This window comes from Anguilla rostrata, chromosome 4 (genome assembly GCF_018555375.3).
Source record: "Anguilla rostrata isolate EN2019 chromosome 4, ASM1855537v3, whole genome shotgun sequence".
Lineage (NCBI taxonomy): Eukaryota > Metazoa > Chordata > Actinopteri > Anguilliformes > Anguillidae > Anguilla > Anguilla rostrata.
In genome coordinates this window covers 45,216,800-45,240,827 of record NC_057936.1, presented here as the reverse complement: position 1 = coordinate 45,240,827, position 24,028 = coordinate 45,216,800, and the positions used below count along the sequence as shown (strand labels likewise).

The 24,028-nt window shown below is 43.4% G+C and overlaps 1 protein-coding gene across 3 annotated transcripts in view; it reads right to left on the bottom strand.

Moving 5' to 3' along the window:
- Positions 1–24,028, bottom strand: part of gpc5b (glypican 5b) — a 199,502-nt gene that overhangs the window by 44,581 nt on the left and 130,893 nt on the right. For all 3 annotated transcript variants that reach the window (XM_064332734.1, XM_064332736.1, XM_064332737.1), the window contains one exon: positions 23,280–23,400. In XM_064332734.1, coding sequence (XP_064188804.1) covers positions 23,280–23,400 — 121 coding nt within the window. The remainder of the gene's footprint in view (positions 1–23,279; positions 23,401–24,028) is intronic.

Genomic DNA, 24,028 nt, shown 5'->3' with positions numbered 1-24,028 from the left:
TCGGGAAGCCGGGGGGGGAAGGGGAGGACACAGTCCATGCGAGCACAGCCTGTAAACATATGGGAGCCTCGATAAGGAAATGAAAGGGTTGTCCGAGAATTACAGTTCAGGCCAAAAGTTTACATACACCTAGGCTAAAGATATTCAAACTCATATTCAAAAGCTTTTTCACAGCTCCGCACATTTCATGTTACCATACACTCCTTTTGGCAAGTCAATTATGACATCTACTTTGTTCACATCAGAGGTATTTTTAAAATAATCGATTAGAAATCTATTTCAGCTTTAATTCACTACATCACAATTGAAGTGGGTCTAAAATTTACATATACCAAGTTGACTATCTCTTTTAACTGACTGGAATAGTCCAGAAATTGATGCAATTACTTGTTAAAAGCTTCTGATTGGCCAATTATCATAATTATGAGTTAATTGGTAGTTAATTGGCACCTGTGGCTGTATTTAAGGGCCTACCTTTAGAGCCACTGCCTTTTTGCCCTTGTTACCATGGGAAAATCCTAGAAACTCAGCCAAGACCTCAGAAAAAAAATTGTGGACCTCCACAAGTCTTTGTTCCTCCTTGGGAGCAATTTACAAACGACTGAAGGTACCACGAGCATCTGAACAAACAGTTGTATGCAAATATAAAAATCTTGGGACCACACAGACACTGCATCATTCAGGAAGGAGGCACAAATTAACTCCCAGGGCTTAACAAACTTTGGTCCGAAAGGTTCAAATGATCCCCAAGACAACAACAAAGGAACTGGTGAAGGAGTTGGGTACCAAAGTATTTACATCCACCATTAAGAGAATCCTAAATCCCCATGGCCTGAAAGGCTGTCGCACAAGGAAGAAGCCCCTACTCCAAGACCGGCATAAAAAGGCAGAATGAAGTTTTCAGGTGATCACCAGGACGAAGACCTGTGTTCTCTGATCAGATTAAACAAAAATTGAACTGTTTGGCCATAATGATCAGCGCTATGTACAGGGGGAAAAGGGTGAGGCTTTTAATCCTAAGAACACCATCCCAACTGTGAAGCATGGGGGTGGCAGCATCATGTTATGGGGGTGTCTTGCTGGAAAATGGACTGGTGTACTTCAAAAAATAGATGGCATCATGAGGAAGGAGGATTATCTAGAAATACTGAAGCAACACCTCAATACATCAGCTAGGATGTTAAAACTGGGTCTTCCAGCAGGATGATGCTCCTAAGTTGTAACAAAATGGCTTAAAGACAACAAAGTGAAAGTATTGGAGTGGCCATCACAAAGCCCTGACCTGAATCCCATAAAAAGTTTGCGGACTGAACTGAAAAAGTTCGTCTGAGCAAGGAACTGAGTTCCACTCGTTCTGTCAGGAGGAATGGGCAAACATTCTGGAAAAGTATTGTGAGAAGCTTGTGGAAGGCTACCCCCAGCATTTGATTTCAAGTTAAGCAATTAAAAGGCAATGCCACCAAATACTAACATAGTGTATGTAAATTTTTGACCCACTGAAAATCTGATATAGTATATAAAAGATGAAATAAATCTCTCTTAGATATTATTTTGAAATGGCCTCTTATGGAAATAAACTATATACCCTACTTGACTGAACACATGAAATGTATGGTAACATGAAATGTGCAGAGTTGTCAAAAATTGAGTTTGAATGTCTTTAGTCTCGGTGTACATATACTTTTGGCTTAAACTGTATGCAGCAAAGGAGATTTACTGCCACTTTTCCACGGGAGAATGAACTGTCTGTGGGGATGTTTCTTTTTGAAACCCACCTTTAAAGTTTCTTTTTGAGCTTATACCGCCGCGTAACTGCCTGAAATTATGTAGCAGATGGTTTCATAAGGCTGTTACTGCATTTTTCTCATATAATTTTCCCTAATGAATTCTTTTTATTAATAATTAATCAGTAAAAACGGCTTACGTAACATGCCTTGCAGTGTTGGGCTAGGGTTAGCAACATCAAAAAAGTGTCTGCAGGTTAAAAAAAATAAAAAAAAAACCTTTTCATGTCATTCCCATCATCTTAATGAATAGGGTTCATTGTTCATTTCTTTTTATTCTTTTAAAAAATGCAGACACCAGGAAAACCTGACTACAACCTCACTGTTCCATTTAGTTCCAGTAAGATCTCCAGGTTGTTTAGGGGTTCTTAATATAACACTTGATTTGTTCAATTCGTGTTTTAAGCACAACTAAAGTTATTTCAATCCTCATCAGATCAAGGCAGGCTCAGGGTAGACTTCAGGGAGGTTCAAAGATTCCAGCACTTCACATTAAAATATAATTAAGGATTTCTTTTTCTGATCAAATCCTTCATGTAGCTAATTGGACTGAAGATCAGTTTGCTTGCATTTTATTAAACAAAATATGCTATAGGGGTATTTATAGACATCAAAACACAGTCAAGCACATCAGAGGAAATCATTACAAAATTTCCACCACTCCCACTGCTCTTAATATACTTTCTCCAAATTAAGTGCAACAACCACGATCATGGACACCGAGCGAAAGCTAATGTCCACATCAGCACAACATAAGGTTATGAACAAATATATATACCACTGTAACAATGCATAACTATACACAGGAACTTTGGGGCCTCTGGCTCACTGACCACAGGATTGACTCTGCTGAGTCAGGTTCATCATTAACTTCTTGGTCAACCAAGTGCCTGTCTGCTTCCTCTTGTTACCCTGCAAAAAGATTGGGGCAAGGAACACCCCCTTTTTGGAGGAATCGGAGCCCAATTTCACAAGCTTAAACATTAATGCAGTCATCAATGGTGTATCTATCCATGTTTCATTGACTGCTCCGATAGCACAAGCCAACCAAATGTTTGTGTGGTCAAAATAATAAACCAATCACATTACAGAGATCACACGTGGGGTTCCGACGCCTCAGTGACTTTTGAGGATAAAAGTCATCAAATAAACGAACAACTTTGTTCTTAGGCATTGCCTAACCGATCAGACTCGCATCTCCTTAAGGACATCACTGAACTTCGCTGCACTTCTCGCATCTCACTGGAGACTTTCCTGAGTGGTCTGCCACCCTCCGCTGAATAAACCAAACCGGTTTATTTCCCATCTACAGCTGTTTGAGGAACACGTATCTGTACACTTTTCCTCCGTATCTCCCTTGTGGCCGGGACCCAAGTGGAAGATTTGTGCACATCCGTCGTCTTGACTGGAACCTGTTGCGACCCTGACTTCACAGAAGAAGTTTCCCACGTCTCTGCGCACCTGCCACGGACCCCTGAGACCAGCTGAGGAGCTGAACGAGCATCACCTAACGGAATTAAGGACTGGCCTCCCTTATTATCACCGTTAAGTATTGAAATGCATATTTGACACTGACATCAAAGTACAGCGTAGAGTAAAATCTGAAATACCTGTTTAGGTTATTTTACTGCCGTTTGTTGTGTTTTGTTTGTTGTGCGTATGTTGGTCGGGAATAGCAAATTCCCTGACCTTGTAGTTTACGTTGTTAAACTTAATTTTTTTGAGACTGATATAATGAATTAACCAAGTAACATAGAGTAGCGTGTCACTAACCAATAACACAAACTAACCTTCGTTTAATGGTAACACTGCCAACCTCCTATGTTTAGCTATCGCAAAATCATCATTTCCTCTTATCTTATTCATCATATTATACAAATTATTGTTTTCAATTAGCCTGTTACCAACTCATTATCATTATCAATAAATGTATATTCTTTATTTCTAAACCGTTGTCCTGTCCATGTTATTTCAATAAGTTGGGCTCTACTGACGTCTAAAATTCTGATTGGTTGTTGAAACTCCATTCATCTGAGTAAACTTCACTACACCACCTCCAATTATTCTACTGCCATACTTTCCAAACAACCAGTGATGAAAAGTGTCCTTTATCACAAGAGGATGAGATACATTATATGGAAACAACACAGACAGATAGACATTTTCCCATCAGGAGAAGACACTCACATCAATAAATCTAATTTAATTTAAATTGTATACTTTGCAAAAATGTGATTCCCAGCACACCCTAGTGTACAGTAAAAAAGCAAAAAGCAGTGTCTATAGCAGGAAAAACTCCCCAGCCCGTCCACCTGTGGTCGGCTCAGGGTGTAGGCAGTTTGCGTGCCATATGTTCATATTAAAAAGTTGCAATAAGCTTTGCTCTTTATTTCACAAAATGAGCCTCGCTCTAGCTCTGGCTCTTTCCATCAGTTTCTTTTTTCCCTCCTTTTTAGAGGGCTGTTTTTTTTTACCTGCTCCGCACATCGAAAACCAAACGTCAGTATGCCGAGACACTCTGGACAGTCTCCACAACAAAAAAATCCCCAGCTAATCTAGAGGATGAGATGAGCAAAAGGTAATTAGAGAGATGGGTTGGACGCCTGACATTCACTTCATTCCTTTCCCTGAACTCGCGTTTCCTTTTATTTTGCGAGAGTGGGGGGAAAAAAGCACCTTACCGAGCAAATTGTGGCCCTTTCAGGCACGTTGCCTTAATTCACTCAAGCCTCTTTCTCTTTTTTAATTGCAGGCAGAGTCTTTGAGGAGCTTCCAGAAACGCCTCTGCTCACATTACTGGGAGAGACCGCGCTGGGACGCAGAGGAGACATTTGTAATTGCTTAACAGAGGCTCAGAGTCACGGGGGTCAATCCCAAAGGTCACTTTGGAGACAGACGCAAAAAACTTTAGGAAGGGAAATGTGTAGTAGATCACATGCCCTTTGTACTGGGGAAAGGCTGTGAATCCTGAATAAATGACAAGCAGAACACGCATGCTGGTGTCTACCAGACTGCATCAACATAGCTGCTCAACAGCACAGTCACTTGGCTACTTGTCTGCCTTCAACAGGCAGCCAAAAAGTGGGTGAAATCAGATGTTTTTTCTCCCTGTAGTATCATGGTTTATCCCCACTTATAGTCTGTATAAAACCACCTAGGAGAGCCATTTAAACAATGGCTTTTGTGGCATAATCTATTCTATGAAAATAATGAACGCCGTGGACAGACAGAGGCCATTAAAACAGTGCGGTCCTGCCTGTAGACTTGCTGCTCGAGTGCTTTCAAAGCTCCTATCAGTGTAGTCAATTAGGCCCGCCGTGCTGACAAGTAGCTCGTTTATAACTCTTGCATCCCCCGTACGGCGCTTTTGTCGGGCCAATTTGGAACGCCTCTGTGGAAACTGGTTGCAATTAGCCGCTGCAGCACGGCCAGCGCCTCGTTCTGCCGATTTTGAGGCAGGAATGAAGGGGGGAGGGGGGGGGCGGAGGGGATGGATGGTCAGACTGCAAGCCCACGTCTGTTAACGCATGAGCCATGGGCCGCAAACTCTTCCTGTAATTCCGCCCACGTAGCGAGCCTCCCTCTCTGTGGATTTAAAGCTACAGGCTGGGTACCTGGATGTCCCTTCTAAATCTGCGGCATTCTCCGTCACTCTGGTGGTTGGACTTACCCAGCCTGTAGGGACTGGGGTAAACATTTAGTCCCTCTCTTACCCTCCCTCACCTGTATAAGCTTGCATTGTCCACAGTTTCTCTACGTGGGCTGATTTCCTATGTGTTTTCAGTCACACATTTGCTATAGAGTGCAATGAGCTCTATACAAGCATAGGCAGCATTTCAAATGCCCGTATGGAACAGGTACCGATACTGGAAATATATTTTTGAATATACCCATACCATATGTAACATACGGTAGGTTGCTTGACTGTTATATCACTGTGCCAGCTGAAGAGAAACCTAGGCCACGTTTTGATCGTAGTTTACACATACTTGTATTGGATGGGTATTTTGTATTTTAAAATGCAGAAAACATAATGCATAAACAAAAACTACAAATATTTTTGTGTATTTTTACCCATCCCAGGCTATGCATCAGAGATGAAAAAATGAAGCACTAGTAAATTATATTGTATTTTAACCATGCCAGGCCTTTCTGCGCATGATGGTTAACATACCACCAAAAGGCAATTTCCCCTCAGCTTGCTAACCTGCCTCCACTAAAGCCTGGACTGGCTCTAATTGTTATGTGTTCAGAGGGTTATTGTGTTATTGCATGAGACTCTGGCCTGCTAAAGCGACCGGCTACACTGATGATGTTCTAGAGCCTCTGAAGGTGAGAATTAAACTCTTGAATTTGATGTACGATCACTTACTTTTTGGGTTGTGCAAACCCTTCCTTCTGAAAGTCTGGCTGATGACACAAACTTTTCACTTGGCCGCTTCTGGGGGGACAGGCGCTGACTTTCTCACTTCCACCGTCCCGTGCCGACTAGGGGGGACACACCACCTCCTGAGCTGCCTACGTCCTCCTGACAGGCACAAGGAATTCTGGGACGCTTCGCCTCAGCGACTTCAAATTTTTCAAAAAGTCAGTTAATTCTGTACCAGCTCTCCCAAGTATTCCTGTGGCCTGTTTAATTTGGGTACAGTGCTGAAAAGTGTGCTGTGTGATCTGGTAGCGGGGTCTGGCCAGTCAGGCCAGAAAGGGAAGTAGGAAAATTAAAACTATGAAGGCAACCACACCATATTGGGCCTTGAGTTGCTGAAGCTTCAAAAAAAAAAAGAAAAACAAAAAGCCCTTTCAAAATGGCTCCAGTAATACCTGTGGAGAAATGGTGTGTGAAATGGTGTTGATGGAAAACAGGGAACGGGGAGCAGACAGTGTTGCGAAATTAAAAAAACGGGGCTTGTTGTTCCTTTGCGGCAAAAACAAAGCAGGCTTTTCAAACTCAGAAGAGGAATCTCAGCTCCCCGGAGATCTCTTTGCAATAGAGAGAGGGTACTCTTTTCGATGGGACTTTCCATTAATGCAGCCTGTCCCAATGTGCACAAGCGACTTCAAAGTGTTCCCACTGAGATTGCAGCAGACCAGTTCAAGATGAGTTTGAAAACCTCTTTCAGAGCGTTGGCATAATCCTGCTAAAGGAAATTACGCTGTAGTAAAACAACAGGGGTTCGCTGTGAATTCTGTCACAGAACACTAAACTTAACTGTACCCTACAACCCCTAACCCTAACACAAACCAACAGGTATATGATCTCCCCTTAATGTTAACAGCATACCCAAGAACACACTGTCTTATGCTGATCTATGATATAACAGTAATACTCATGTATGTATGTAAACCACCTGTCAAACATTACTTTGGTAGGATCTAGCCACTTCTGTATTCAGACACAATTAGCTGTCTCTATATACCAGCTTTATTTGTACCATAATATAGGGATCCCATGCACCCATTTTACCTATTATTTAGACTCTTCTTTTCCCGTAAAGAAAAACAGACACTTTTCTGTATAGTTTAAAGTGCCTGTTTCATGGGGAAGGATAACACCCCCTCTCCAAGTACAGTGTTGCCATCACATGGACCCCCGTGCCATCTCTTGGTACTGCAACATGGATAACACCCAATTCCCCAAATTCATTTTATTTGCTAAAGAGAGGTCCTGGAAAATAACTCCCAGAAAATCATTTTTGTCCCTTGTAGGGTCTTCGGTTTGAATCTCAAAAAGTATAAATTCTACTATGCTGAAACCTGCGCTACAGAAGACAATGAATAAAAATAAAATCAAGTATACTTTTGAAATCTTTTCATTATAAGTGGTGTTAAAAGTGTTCTTGAGTAGGATATAGGCTATATCGTTATTAAAGATTAAAAACAGCTAAAAGGGGATGCAAGTAGTTAAAAAATTTTTTTAAAAACAGTGCTAAACGAAATTGCAGCTTCAATCATTTTGTCTCCATCTGTGATGCAGTTACACACAGTAAATACCACTGCGGTACTACGGCCAGATCATAATACACAACCATCAGTACAAAGGTAAATGACAATACCCACAATGCCATGGCACAGGGGTCTTTTCACAGGAGGACATCGGAAGTTAATTGCAGGGAAGAAGCAGCTAGCTCAGCGGTGGGTGTATTTGTGAGGGGCAAGCTTGACAGGAGAACACAGAAACAGGACCACCAACTTCATTCTCATCTTGGGTTGAAGGATGGTTGTGTAGCCTGTCGAAAGCTCCACTGGCTTCTTTCATCCCCACAGCCTTTTAATGAAAGGAAGAAAGAGGAGAGCCGCTGTGTGTGCATTTCACTACACGCAAATCTGAGGCAAAAACACCAGGTCAGTTAAAACGTGTGTGAGTGTATGTGTGTGTGTGTGTGTGTGTGTATGTATGTGTGTATATGTGCGGTTATGCGTGAATGTGTGGGTGCGCGTGTGTGTCTGTGTGTGGGACGGGAGAGTTGTTATTATGAACTGGGAAGAGGGGGTTGGGGGTGGGGGCTTCATTATCAGAGACAAAGGCCAGGGTTTTGGAGCTGCCTGAAACCACCCGTCTCTAATGAGAAGCCGTAAAAATCAAACAGCCGGTTTTAATGGTCACGCAGGGGCAGTGCGGTCTCCCCATTAAAACAGCCATCAGAGAGGGCTTCAAAGGCCTGTGCAGCCCAGCTCCCATTAAAGCCTGCCATTTCACTTCATCACAGACTGCTTGCCCTCCGCTCCCATCTCTGTGACCGTCAACCAGAACACGCCCTGATCCAATCCAGGCAGGTACAGAGACATCTACGGTCCAGATTAGGCCCCTAGAGAAGGCTCTGGACTCTCGGCTTTTGCCCCTCCCCCTCCTCTGCTCGCCTGCCAATAACGTACAGTCCCGCTCCATGGGTAACACCCCCCACAGCATTGCAGTAAGCATAAGCAGATTGGCCGGCTGAGCTGTGCAGGACAGGCAGGAAAAGGCTAACACGGCGATGTGATCACCCTCCACCAGAGAACGAAAAAATAAGCCCCTCAAGCTGGGCGGAGTCAGGAGTTCAGGTTGTGCATTTGACCGATGCTCTTGTTAGCCTGTTTGTTTTTTTTCTTCAGCTCGGCGGGGACATTTCTTGCTCTGAGGGTGAGTATGTACATGTGAATGGGGGAAGGGGGGGGGGGGGATAAATCTCCAAAAATCAGCTTTGATTTTTATTTTTCATTTGGATTAAGGGGGAAGGGCGTTAGCCAGCATGAGATCAATTAATCCATATCATACCAGTCAAAATGATTCTGCCCGACTCATCCCTTGAGCATCTGCTAAATGGCAGTAAAGTAAGTCAGGATGCACAAAGTTGCCCGGAGCGACCTTAGCTCCTGCATCCCTGGCATGCTGTATCGGCGGGTGGAGGCTCAGACTAGCTCCAGGGCAGCGCAGCGAGCTCCCAAACACATTCCAGCCTTATTTGAAATGAAAATACCGGCTGATTAGATGCCCATGAGTCTCCCTTCTCCAGGGAGATGGGCAGTGGAGCTGGGCTCAAAACTGCTTTCTTTTCCAGATCCCAGATCAGAGTTTCCTCTCCCCCTCTCTCTTATCCTTTCTCTCTCTCCGCCTCTGTCTTTCATTCTCTTGGTCTCTTTTCCTCACTCTCTTTCTCTCTCTCTCTCTCTCTCTCTCTGTGTGACTGTGCTGCCACAGAGGAAGCTCAATTGCAGATTAAGACATCCTGAAGCCATTAGCCACGTTTATAGCGGCCGTCCCACGTTCTCCGCTGCTCTGCCTGCCAAATTCTTCCTTTCCTCCATTTCTCCTGGCCTCCCTGGCTTTACCACACCTTTCTCACCAAGCAGAAACTGGCTGTGATAGTGGGAGCAAAGAAAAAAGGAGCCCTCGAGACCCTCACTTTGCCTTGAAGGCAAGCCCGCTCTGTCTGAGAGACAGTCGCGCTCTCTTAAGCCTCACCCCATCAGGGTACACCAGCAGGGGTGTCTGAAGAAACTGCCTGTCTGGAAATAACCTACAGGAAAAAAAATGAAGCTTCTTTTTTCTGTTTAAATTTTTCATCTTTGCACCTGGACACATTCCATCCTCACATCTAACCAGGAACGGCTATACTTATCAATTTCACAACCATGACATTCATGATCATTCTGCTGTGGCAGCACACTGGTGGAAAGCTGCATGTTTACTCGGCACACCCTCAGATAACCCTCTCGTCTTACTGCACCATCACTCTCCCTCTAACCCAGGGGTCACAAACTCAAATACTGGAGGGCTGCTGTGTCTGCTGGTTTTTGAGGCGTTTCTTAGTTCAAGTCTTTTATTGGATAAAGAGTCTGTACTGCACATTTTGTTTCCAAGGCCCAACTTGGCTGCTGATTGAAAGGAAATCAGAAAAATCAGAAAAAGTGCTGCCCTCCAGGACTGAAGATTGAGATATTGGAGATTGAATCCCACTCCCAGCCCCACCATTTCCCCCACTTGACCTACTGTCTGCTGACATCCGGAGCAGCACCTCCCTGACGCAGTCCACTTGTCCGCACCACAGGACACTCCATCTTGGCAAAAATATAATCACAATTTCCGCAGATGCGGAGCTGCTTGGCCTCAGAGATGGTAAATGGACTGCATTTATATAGCGCTTTTATCCAAAGCGCTTTACAACTGATGCCTCTCATTCGCCAGAGCAGTTAGGGGTTAGGTGTCTTGCTCAAGGACACTTCGACACGCCCACGGCGGGCTTTGAACCGGCAACCCTCCGACTGCCAGACAATTGGTCGTACCTCCTGAGCTATGTCACCCCAGCTGCTCTGTCTCTCTCTAGATAGAGAGATAGAGCTGCTCTGTCTCTCTCTTCATCTCTTTAGCTCTCTCTGTTTCTCCCTCTCTGTCAGTTTCTCCCAGTATATTTTTTCTCTTTCTCTCCCTCTTGGTCTCAGTCTCTCTCCCTCTGTTTCTCTTTCGGTTTCTTTGCCTGTCTCTCTCCCCTGCTCTGTCTCTCATCATCTCTTGACCTCTCTCTTTCTCCAACAGTAATTACATTTTGCGCTTGGCTCCTCTCAAATTAATATTGTATAATATCCAGGCAATTGAAGAGATGAATCTACTAAAAACAGATGTAAGACTCTCTTAAGAAACGGTCCCAGAGCAGCAGCTGATATTTAATTTCTTCTGGTTTGTGATTATTATTATTATTAATAGTAGCCTAGGAGACATGAGGCAGAGTCAGAGTTTCGGATGGATGGGGGAAGTGAGTTCCGTAGCCTGGGTGCAATATGGGAAAAGGCCCTGTCACCAAAACTGCGGAGTTTAGATGATGGGGTGGCAAGGAGATTTGTAGTGGAGGACCTGAGGGAGCAAGGAGGCTGGTAGGGATGGAGGAGTTCAGAGAGGGAGCGTGGGGCAAGATTGTGTAGGGCTTTGAAAGTTAACAGGAGGATTTTGTAGTCAATCCGTTGTTTTATTGGGAGCCAGTGAAGGTCCGGGAGAATGGGGGTGATGTGATTCCAGGACTTGGTATTGATGAGGAGACGTGCAGCAGAGTTTTGGACCATTTACAGTTTATGGAGGGATTTGGAGCTGATGCCAGACAGAAGAGCATTACAGTAATCAAGCCGACTGTGAATGAATGAATGGATGAGTGTTTCAGCGGATGGGCGTGGATGACAGGGGCGGAGCTTGGCAATATTATGTAGATGGAAAAATGATGTCTTTACTATAAAACTAATGTGGTACTCAAGTGAGAGGGTGGGATGCAGGATGACTCCAAGGTTACGGACTAGGGGTGAGGGGGAGACAACTATGTCATCAATGGTGAGTGATACTTAGGCATACTTGTTTAGTATGGATTTTGAACCAATGAGGATGACTTCTGTTTTGTCACTGTTTAGTTTGAGGAAGTTGTGTTTCATCCAGGTTTTGATTGCAGAGAGGTAGTCTTTAATGTGGGATAATGGTGGGTTGCAGAGGGATTTGGTGCTGCTGTAGATTTGGGTATCTTTGGCGTAGCAGTGAAAATCCAGATTGAAGTGGCAGATGATTTCTCCAAGTGGTAGAATGTAGATGATGAAGAGGAGAGGGCCAAGGACGGAACCTTGAGGAACACCCTGTGTGGTGGTGGCTATGTCAGAGTTATGGCCTGAGAGGGTACTGAAGTGTTTCCAGTGAGAGAGATATGATTTGAACCAGTGTGGTATCCTCAACACCCAGGTGCAGCAGCCTTTCCAGGAAGATGTTATGGTTCACTGTATCAAAGGCTGTGCTTATATCGAGTAGGATTAGAATGTTGAGGGCACCGCAGTCAGCAGATAGGAGTAGATCACTGAGGAATTTGACAAGTGCAGTTTCTGTGCTGTGGTGAGGGCGGAATCCATTTGGAGGGGTTCAGATAGGTTATAGGACAACATGAAGGCTTGGAGTTGGGATGCAACAATGCATTCCAGGGTCTTGGCAAAGAAGGAGAGGTTGGAAATGGGGCGATAATTGTTGAGGTTGGAGGAATCAAGACCAGGTTTTTTGAGAATGGGTGTGACAGCAGCAGTTTTATAGGTGGAGCGGATGAGACCATGAGGGAGGGACAAGTGAAAAATGGCAACAAGGTAGGGACAGAGAGCAGGTAAACAGGCCTTAGTTAACGTGGTGGGGAGGGGGTGAAGAGCACTGGTTGTTAATTTGGATGCACAGATGATGTCGGAGATGGTGGAGGGATTGACAGTGGTGAAACTACTAAGCCGGTTTGCAGGAGGAGCGAGGGGAAGATCAGTGGTGAAGGGAGAGGAGTTGTTTGGCAAGGGGGTAATGAAAGACAGTGAAGTATTGATCTTGGTGATTTTTTCTTGAAAAAATTGCAGGAAGGAGTTGCAGAGGTCAGAAGAACTGGGCGTGGTGTTGTCAGGGGGTCTGAGCAGCATACTGGCGGTGGAGAAGAGGGTTTTAGAGGTTCTGCGGTTTTTGTTGATGATATTTGAGAAATAAGCAGATTTAGCAGCACTGAGGGAATCTCAGTATGAAGTGAAATGATGTTTAAAGGCTTTAATATGAACTGTGAGCTTGGTTTTCTTGCAGAGTCGTTCCAGACGCCGGCCGGCTTGCTTCATTGAACGAAGCTCAGGGGTGTACCAGGGTGCAGATGAAGTGAAGGAGACAGTCTTGGTTTTTATGGGGGCAACAGTGTTGAGTGTGTCTTATACCCCTTTTCCACCAATGCAAACCTAGTTCTGGTTCTGGGCTGGTGCTAGTGCCAGTTCACAATTGGTTCAACTTGCGAACCTTCTAAGAACCGGTTTGCTTTTGCACGGGCTAGAGAGTCACGTCATTACGTCACTGTATACGTCTGTATACGTCTCCACGTTCCCAGTAACATCGTTACCTATTAAAATGTGTCCCGTAAAAATACAGAAAATAAACTGTCTAAATGTAAAAAACCAACTTCATACATATACATTTAGTTATAGTAAATAAAGCTGTGATAATATATCAACTTTAAGATAAGCAATACGCTCAGAATTATCTCATCACGGCCCATTAAATCCAATGGCGCTGACGTTGCTTCACAATTTCAAATTGCTTTCCTAACGGCTATTTTGTGTCCTGCGACTTGAGTTACAACAGTGAATATGTACAGATTCCTAGACGTGCTGATAGCGACCATCCTTTCTCATATTAACCTCAAATACGCAAGACAGGACACTTAAACAGTATGCTCGCAAATTTATGTTAAGTTCCATTCATTTATGTGGGGTGGTCCACCTCTGACTTACTTGCCGGCAGAAAAACATCGCAAAAATACTGAAAAAATAACCACTGGAGGATAACAAGGACATTTCTTCCTACATAACTAGGTACAGGTTGTTACCGATATTTCGCCTATTTCATATATAGTTGCAAATCAGTTTACGTTTTCTTGTCTGCCGAATGAAGGTGGTCAATAATAGGTGATCTCACTCTACCTGATGGTCACAGAGTTTTAGTTGGTCTTGGTTGGTCACGATAATCCTGCTCCCAACCCCTGACATAAGCGATTCTTGGTTCTAGACCAGCTAAGTGTTGGTGCCACTTTGGAACCAGTTTTCCTGGTCAAGAGCCGATTCTTTTGCTGGCCCTGGAAATGCCTTGGTGGAAAAGGGGTAAGAGATTAAGAGTTAAATGTAGTGGTCAATTCTTCAAGTGCGGTAGGGGCAGAAGTAAGGGGTAGGGCAGAGCAAATTTTATCACTGAGGAGGAGAGGGTCAATGGATTTGATGTTACGGAAGGAGATGGATCTTCGGTTAGTGTTATGAGGTGAAGGTAGAGGAATGTTGAAAACAATTAGGTTATGGTCTGACAAAGGGAATGGTAGGGGATGTAAATTGTTAATGGCTAGATCAGCAGAACAGACCACATCAAGTCTGTGACCTTTGAGATGTGTAGGGAAGTTGACATGTTGGGCCAGAGAGAAACAGTCAAGTACAGAAATGAAGTCATAGGTGAGTTTACAACCAGGCAAATCAACATGGACTTTGACATCACCAACCAGTAGAATACGAGAGGAGAGAGGAAATGCAATGGTGAGTAATTCTGATAGCTCTGAGGTAAATAAGGGGTTGGGTTTGGGTGGACAATACAGTAGGAAAGTGATCATGGAGCAGGGTGAATTAAAAGCAATATATTCAAAAGATGACACAGGCGGAAAATTTAATTCAGTGATTGTTAGCATTTGTTTGTAAATAACCACCTCCATGGCTAGTAAGACAAGGTTTAAATAGATATGTATAGTTTGGTGGTGTCACTTGATTTAGGGAGAAAAATTATCCTGGCTGCTGCCAGGTCTCGCAGAGTAAAAGAAAATCAAGCTTATTGTCCAGAATTAATTCAAACAGCAGCGGAGATTTATTATTGAGGGAGCGAGTATTTAAGAGGGCAGAATGTATTGTAAAAAATGTGACGTCGTCCTTTGCTGCCAGAGGAAGAGATCGCAAGCAATTTGTATTTAGCCAGTGATGTGATTTATGTACAGTAGGGCGGAAATTTGTCCATATTGAGCAGATATTTGTGCCAGGGCTACGGTGCACAGTCTGACTTCGTCTTGATCTACGGTGGACGTAACGACGTCGGCGAAGAACGCCTGCCACGCCGGCAGATTTAACAGCAGCAAGATTTAGACGATAATTGTTTTTTAGAAGGTGGAGTTCTGATGTAGTATATTTTCAATTCCGGTAGACAGTTGGGGGAGACAAAATTGGCCAAAATGATGATAAACCAGGACGGAATGTTAGCAGGAGCAGCACTGAGTTTAAAAAGTTATGTTTTAGACAGCGGAGTTCTGGTGTAACGTTAGCTTATGTCCGATTTCGGTAGACGATTGGAGGAGTCAGTATTGGCCAGGATGATACACCAGGACAGAATGACAGCATAAGCAACACCGCTAATCCAACAGATGGCATTGTGGATCCGTATATTGTTTACCTGAGATGTAAACTGGCGATCCTGTCTGGAGAGGGAGCCCAGGCTGGCTCGCACAGGTCTGAGAGTGTGCATCCAGGGAGAGACGGCACAGGCCGGTGCAACACAGACAGATGGCAGAGTGCAGGCAGGGGTGTGTCCGTAGGCGAGGAGATCCACAGGCAGTTGGACAAGAGAAATGAGAGTAATCCAGTAGTCCAACAATGTATGATGCAGGTACAGCGGGCATAGAATATTGTTCAACAAAAAGGACGAGACACTCAGATGTGGGGCAAAGCGGCAGTCAAGCAGGACGCCAGCAGTACTCTCACCCGGAAATGGCGAGGACGGAGAACAATCCAGAATACACGTAAACAAAATGCAGGTTTGCAGTGACCTCAAAATGTTTTCTCTCCATTTTATTACTTGAATGCTACTGTAAAGGCTGACTGGTAGACTGTAATTAGGTTCCCTTGTCTGGGCCCAGATGCACAAAAGTCTTTTTTTGCTTCCAAATTGTCAGGCCTATTTTTAAGAGCAATTCTTTTCCATGTTGACCTGAACAGCTGCATGCCACATCCCAGCAACTCCACCATTTTAGCTCGTTTACTATAATATAAAAGGCAAGATACATGTTGTACAGTTACATGCTGTTGCCCAAACAGTACAGAAAATTTAGAAAAAGGCTGAATGGACAGGGCTATTAGACCTTGGTGCTGTGATTAGCTCAAACCGAATGGCACAATGACAGATGTCATAGGGAAACTACCCATTAACGGGTTCATTTAACCTCTTATTAATGTCCCTCACTGAAACTGGCATGATGCGAATGGCAAAATGTCCCATGAATATAGTATTTTAATCATATAAAACATGGGTCTGCAGTCAAGTACAACATTTTATGTCATAATGAAGTATTGTACATGTCCATATAATTGCTTAACCCTTTTGAATAAAGTGGGGCTTACATAGATGGGTAGGTGTGTAGTTATTTATCAATTCTTGAACATACATTAAAATATTTTTTTTTTAAACTGGATGTTTATATATGTACCAAAATGTGCAAGAGCAAGCATAAATTCATCAAAGGAGATGTTTGCAAATAATTCTCCAAAGATCTGCGAATAATAACTGCTTTTACAAAAGAACTTTGAGTAAATTATTTTCTGTTTTCAGGACTCTTGTTACACACTGTCACATTAATTGTTACACTGGTCAAACTGCCAAACTGTAATTGCCAGTCTGTAATTTTATGGCATTCCCCTAAAATAATCCATTCTGCATTAAACTGCAATGCCATAAAAACCTCCACCTGCTTCAGTACAAGATTAAGGAAAAATAATGGTCCGGAATATTGACTCTTCCCCAAGCTATAAATTTACCTCACAGACTCAAACGCTTCCCCACAGAATATGGCACGGCAATGGCCTAAGATATATCATACTGTGGGGTTTGGGGGGGGGGGGGGGGGGGTTGGGCCAATCAGCGGCCGTCTGGGTGTTTTCACCCTCACTGTATCTGTCATTGTCTCTGGCCCCACAGACAGGCCTCGGCCACCAACCACCAGTGTGATCCCTAACCACCAAAATTTCATATACCCATCACAGGCATGTCATTTACTGTCTTATTTACACTGCATTTAGATACACAGTTTACATACAAGCTGTACCTATTGTTAAGTGCAAATACAAATAATTTCATAAACATGATATCAACATAGCCATATATATATATATACAGCTCATGAGATATGACATTAAAAAAATACATTTGTTCCATTCTTGAACAGCTGTAGGATCACACGCATCCATCAGGATGGGAGTGCATAACGTGCTAGCAAGCTGTCAGACTTCCAGCACTGGAATGTTCCGGATTCTATGCAGAGTATAGAGCATGGCTGGCCACAGCCATGAATACCTGTCATGTCCTTTGATGTTGCATTTGAAAATGTATTTATTTGCTACCTTTCAAGTCCCATGGGACACATATAGCCAGTATATTTGAAGAAGGACCGCATATATAAATTAATATATCCACAAAGACTTCTAAACAGAAATGTATAGGCAACGCTTGCTGAAGGGGAGCGCTTTGTGAATCGTGAATAATAAATTTGGCCCATGTCAGCGATAACAGACATAAACCGGTTTCATCTGTGAAATTTCATAAGACAGAGTGTTCTCCCGGGACCGACTCGCTTGGACTCCATAAATCAGACTCTTTCATGGAGAGAAGAAGAAATGGACTAAAAATGCTCACCCAATAGGTTCCCCTTGTTCCCCTCGCGAGATGCATTTACATGGACGTATTAACACAAAGACAGGCTTGATTCATTTTAGCGACGTGCACAGTACAGTGATATAGGGTAGACATCAAGCTGCCTCCCAGTTTACATAAATTGCATTATGTAAACTGCAAAACAGCATTGCTTTCACGTTGGCAAAATGCTGCCAACGTTACAATGTCTAGCTGGACTACTTTGATCAGCCAGGGACCCAGCACTAAAAACCCAGTCCCTTCTGAGATTTTTATTATATATTTTTTGCAGCGAAAAATATTTTAATCAGGCTCAATACCTGAGTGAGGTCTTGCATACTCCGAGTTCAAAGGTTTTATATAAAAACAAATCTTAAGAGGTGTTGAGACCAGCAGGCGCAAGTGTGGCCAAGTCCTTTCCGTTGCCCCGTCGAGCGGAGACCCGCCCGTCAGCGTTCCACATCAGCCGGGAACGCCACACAGGAAATGAGGTATTATGCTGTCTCTCTCATTCTCCACAGGGCACATCTCAAAATGTCTCGTACCCGGCTTGCTGCATTTCCACAACGCCTGCTCTAGTATTTTTGCAACAGGGAACATTTAAATGCATTTATGCCCTAACTCTTCTTATAAATTATTTTTTCCACTTCAAAAAATTACATAATTACATTACTCTTGCCCAACCTAGGGCTCCACAATAACTTCTTACATTGCTTGCACTTGCACCCAAAAATTTTCACCGCGCCTTTTGGCGCCGCAATAATACATTTTAAGCGTTACCTTTTTTGTCAGTTCCCATACACATTGGCAATTTCTTAACATATTATGTAAATGATTGTAAACAGGAATAAAGGTGCAGATAAATGGTTTTCTTTATTTAAATCACAGCACTAACAAGAAATTGCAATAACCTCAATTGTTTTAAAAATAAACTTAAAAAGTGCTGATGTTTAAAGTGCTTGACAAACTCAAATAAATAAATAAAACTCAAAAATAACTCAAACAAAAGTGTGCGCTGCACCCGAAGGAATACAGGGCGCAGTTTCACACATACATGCCTTATATTTTTTCCCCAGAATATCAGGGTCAGAGCCAATCAGGGGGTCTTCGCAGAATGTGGGTGGGAAAAAAATAACGCTACACACATACACACACTGTACTACGACGGAGTATTAGGGCCAAATTGAGGGAAAAAAATTCAGAGATTTCGAGAATAAGGTCGTAATATTACGAGATTAAAGTCGCAATTTAATGAGAATAAAGTCATAATATTTCAAGAAAAAAAGTGGTAATATTACGAGAATAAAGTCGTAATTTTACGAGAAAAAAATCATAATATTACGAGAATAAAATCATAAAATTTTGAGAAAAAAAAAAAAAACTATTTTTAGGAAAATATATCACCAGCAACCAACAAAGGACAGAGAGGACAGTCTAATGGCAGCCCGAGCCTGCAATTTCCTCCAAGTCCGTGTGGTTCTTTCTTCGGAATAGACACAGTTTCTTGCACAATCTTTTCAATGTCCTGATACTTATGATAATGTGGTGCTGATGTGCTAAAAGATTAAGTATTTTGTTATTTGTGAAACCTATACTAAAGTATAACTTCACAAGATGCTCCACCTTCCTCATATTAACGCAGGTGGCAGCTGCTGATATTTCCCCTCTAAAATAACACTTAGCCCTAACACGTTTTTCCCTCAGTGTGGCCCTAATACTCTGTCGTAACACACAGAGACAGACCTGCTAAATGTCAGGTGCACCGGTGCGACCAATGAAAATGTTTAGTCGCACTTGACAGATTTTTGGTCGCATGTGCAACCAAAATGGTCGCACTCTGGAGCCTTGCAACTAAGGTAAAAAATATATATAATAATTTGCATTAATACGTATTAATACACGCCACACACTGAAAATTTACATCTGCCATATAAAATAAAAAATATGTCCTGCTCTCTAACATACGCTGTGTCAATTCAACCTGAAGTACATAATAGATCTTAAGTATCAGTGTAACATGTATTTGATATTACACTGACAGTTAAGCTGTGTATCAGACTTGAAGATTCTTTTCAAATGTGAAAAGAATGTGCCAGGTCCATAGAAAAGCTAGGATACAAAAGTGGCCAACAGAAATTAATCATTTTTACTCTCATCCACAGTTCATTTTATATATTCTTATTATTTGTTATTTTATATTTATTCACCCTGAGGGATCTTGATATTAAAACAACCAATGTTTTGTTATTTTCCTATTTATTTTTCATCAAACTCATGCACATTTAAACACGCATACACCTGGATGAAAAATCAGACAGACTGTAGTGGAACAGAAGATGGGTGGGCATATGGTGCTAAATAGCCTTCCGGGGGGGCCACATAAATTCACATTTGTTTCATCCATGGAGCATGTCCTACTCCCATTCTACAGAAAATCTTTACTCCAAATCTAATAAAGCATGGCAGTTTTTTTTTTTTTTTGCTGCTGTTGGAGCGGCATTGATCGTTGCTACAACAACACGGTATTTAAGATCCCTTTGTGACACGCAGTTCATTCCCGGTTCCCCTGCGCCTGGCGAAATCAAGGCTTGAGTCCTATCTGCTCCATAATGCGAAAATGATTACACCAAACTGTGTACTGTGGAGGCACGTAAGTTCATATTCATTTCAGAAGGAAATTTTACAGCTTTTATAAATTTGGGGAGCTGAAGGTCTGTCATCCCACGGCTGTTGTTGGCACTATAATGATACAATGTTTTTAAAAAGCCCTGTGCGGTTTACCACTGCTAGTGCATGAATCAAGCAATGCCTGTCCTATATAGCCCACAAGGTGAGACTGACATCAGTCAGCTGTGCAGTCATGACATCAGCTGGAGTCCAGCATTTTAGACACACTGTTTACAAATCACAGCTGGAGCCTGTCTTACAACACACATCTGAATGTGTTTGTGTGTGTGTTTGAGTGTGTGTGTGTGTGTGTGTGGGTGTGTGTGTACATGCCAATGCATGTCCCTGTAAATAGCTGCACGAGTGTATACGTATATGAGTGTCCGTGACTTTTTGTGCGTGTCTATGCAAATTGGTTCATATGTGTGCACAAATGTGCGCATGCTTTTCTGACTTCCTGTGGATGTCCGTGCGAAGGTGCACGTGTGTCCACACTAACGAGCCCACAGATTCTGCTCGTTACAGACTGCGGTAACAGTGGGGGGGGGGGATCCAGCAGGGTGACTGAGGCCTGTCGGTCTCTTATCTTTGTGAAACAGAAAAGAGCAGGGAGGCTTTGTTTAATATTTAATACACCTGAAAGCAAACAAAGAACATATCCTTTCTTAAATGTCAACAGGGCTGCTCTGCCTCCTGCTTTTCCATGATGGCAAACGTCTGTCTGTCCCCTCCATATTCATTCTGTACCGCAGGGGCAGGGGCAAGGGGTGGGGGCAAAGTTAATAGAGGGAGGGATGAGAGGCAGTTTTAAAGAGGATGAGGAAGAGAAGAGCAAGGTGAACAGGCTGATGGGCTCTCCCTGTAAAGAGTCCAGGTCCCAGATGTCCACGACAGCAAGCAAGGGCCTGAGGCTGGGCGAATGCGGGGATGACACGTGGTGCTGTGCCTTATTTAAGAGCACAGTGCAGGCTGGGAGACTCTCAGTCTCTGCAGCCTTTCCGGGAGTCTGTCAGACTCAGCAGCCGAAGCAAGCGCGCAACCCAAAAGGTCATATTTTCACTACATCCCGATATGTGATAATATTCCTGAATCAGATTTTCACAGCATTCTTATTATTTGATAATATTCCTGAAACAGATTTTCACTAAATTCTTATATTTTAGAATATTCCTGACTCTTGATTTTTACTCTTTTGAACAATCGACAGATGTGCCAATAAAATCAAGCCACCCACCTGCAAATCATTCATTTTTTCCTCAGTTATAGCTAATGTGACAGCCTCTTTTGTCTGTTTATCATGTACTGACCTGAGACTGGCCCAGATCTTAATGGACTAGAGTTAATGCAGGAACAGAGGTGTGTGTGTGCGTGTACTTGTGTGTCCGTGTGTGTGTGTGTCCATGTGCGTGATGTCAGGCTGTTTTTCTGCCAGTAGACGAGTGGTGTGTGCCATGGGGGTTTGGTATGGTGTAATATCTTGAGAAGTGTTCTCTATCCACAACTAGTGAGTCATGACCCCCCCACACACACACCTTGACAAGAGGAACGGGGGTTCAGTCATGCAGGGATGACTGGCAGACACCAAAGACTTGGGCAGACTGTTTCTTTCATTAAATGATAACCTTGCCTGTTGAAGGTCAGGCCACTTTGCATAAACGGGAGTGTATACGGGTGGGGTGGGGGTGGGGGGGGTGATCTGGCTGTAATGCAATAAGCACCTGCAAATAACTGCATATCTTGGCAGATGACAGAATAAAATTACCGCCCTTGTCTGACAGCTCATCCACCGCCGCTGCTATTTCATTCCCCCGGACTCCCATGAACAGGAGAGATACTGCAGTCATTACAGCAGCGGATCGCTGGCCCACTGCACTCTGAGCCCTGAGGTAGAACCCTGGCAATACACCACCCTCCCACCCCCACCCCACCCGCCAAGTACACGGAGAGTCCTAGACACATAAATCCCCTCATAGCGCCTCAATTTGCCCCAGAATTTCATGGGATGATTTCACGTCCCCATGTAAGAGAGTTTTGTAAGTGTTTAAGAATTATTTCATCAGGCTGTGCCCAGCAGTGGCTAAACTCCATCCCCCAGAGTCCACATTCTGAACTGATCCAGTGGACTGATTGTCACAGGCTCCATTTAGAGCCACACGGAAGCTGTAAGTTATTTTGACCTACACATTTCTACAGTATTAGTCGAGAGATTTTAGCATTGTGTTTCAGCATATCACTGCAAAAAAAAAATCTTAACAAGTATTTTTCTCTTATATTTACACTTATTTCCATTTCTGTTTTACTCAATCAGACTAAAGCTTTGCCAATGGGGTAAGCCAATTTTTCTGGAAAAGCAAATAGTAACTCAAAACAAGCTAATGTTTTCAAATTGAGAGAAAAAAATAGATATTAAATCTCATTACAAGACTAAAACACTTGTTCAGACACATTTTTTTTTGTTTTTCTGAAGTGTACGAAATCTGTGCTCATCCATTCCTTTTTTTTACGCAACAATCAGCGAGTGATCTCTAACCTCATTTACCCGTCACGGGAACTCAGGAGCAGACAGACACTGACCGAGTCACCCCAGAAAAAACGGCTCTGTCACGCCTCCTCCAGCCACCGCCCTCACCCTAGCCGAGCAGCCTCCTGTAGCAGACTCCTCATTCTAGAACATTCTGAGAACACGTGCCATCCCTTACCCCCACCCGCCCCCACGTCCATAAACCCAAAGACCCAGAAAACAAACTCAGTTACCTTTCACAGTCTTTGAGTGAGGCTCCAACCCTCCAAATGTCCACATTAACAAATAGGCGAGCGTATGTCAAACACACTGCTGAGCCTGGCATTCTGCACATATGTTTCTGCAGCATCAATGCCGGTGGCAGCAGTGGAATGTAATGGAGGAGCAGAGTGGTGCTGCTGTCAGAAGGTGGATAAATTTAATGAGTGACCAGTAGGGTGGCACCGGTGTCAGAGGTGTGATGTCAACGGGAAGCAAAGTGACAACGGTGGACTGGGTGGGCTGTGACAGCAGCAGGGAGACGACAGTGGCACAGCGGAACGTTAGAGGGCACAGTCACCCTGTGTCACCGGCGACCGCGGTAGGCTAATGGACGCCTGGCAGTGTTATCGCGCTAAACGCCGGCAGTGCCGAAATGTGAGGGGCTGCAGCCTACCTGGTTAAAGCGCACCAGCCTCTCTTTCACCGCCACCAGGGTGGAGTCGGGACTTCGCACCTTCATCTCTGGATTCTGCCTCTGGGCTTGATGGCTGTTTCCCACCGCGCGACCCAAATAGCTGAGGAGAGAGAGACATGTACTGTACGTCCAGAGCATGTACATTTTGCAAGAGTGAATGTGGAAAAAGGTAATACACTAAAACTATTAACACAAATTTGACAGCTGATTTTCACAAACACACAAAATGCACAGAATACTTTCAGACTAATTCAGACCAATTTCCCTGACCTTTGCAAGGGGATATTCATGAGGTGTACCCTTAAAAACCACAGGATTGATTAGTTCTCAGATCTTTAGTTTAAGATAACAGAAAGCACAATCCGCAGGTATTTCAATAGCCTGGCATGTTTCACGCATAATAGGCTAATAGGCCTATTTCACATTTCCGGGTATGTAAACCGGATGTAGGGGTCTCTCATTTCCGGTTATCTTAACAGCCACCAAAACAAACAAATTTTGCAAGTGTTTCAATAAATGTGTCACTGTCTAAAAGTGTTTGGACAAGTTCTCTGGCTCTGTCAGCCATTGCGTACCATTAAAAAATAAGGGTGAAGCACGTTCACCACAAAGCATACAGTAGCTGAAATTAAAAGCGAAGTTCGTTCAGAAACAGCACGGCTCACATTAACAAACCCGGGCAAACCCCAGGAAGACCCATAAGAAGCGGACCAAATATGTGTCTGTAT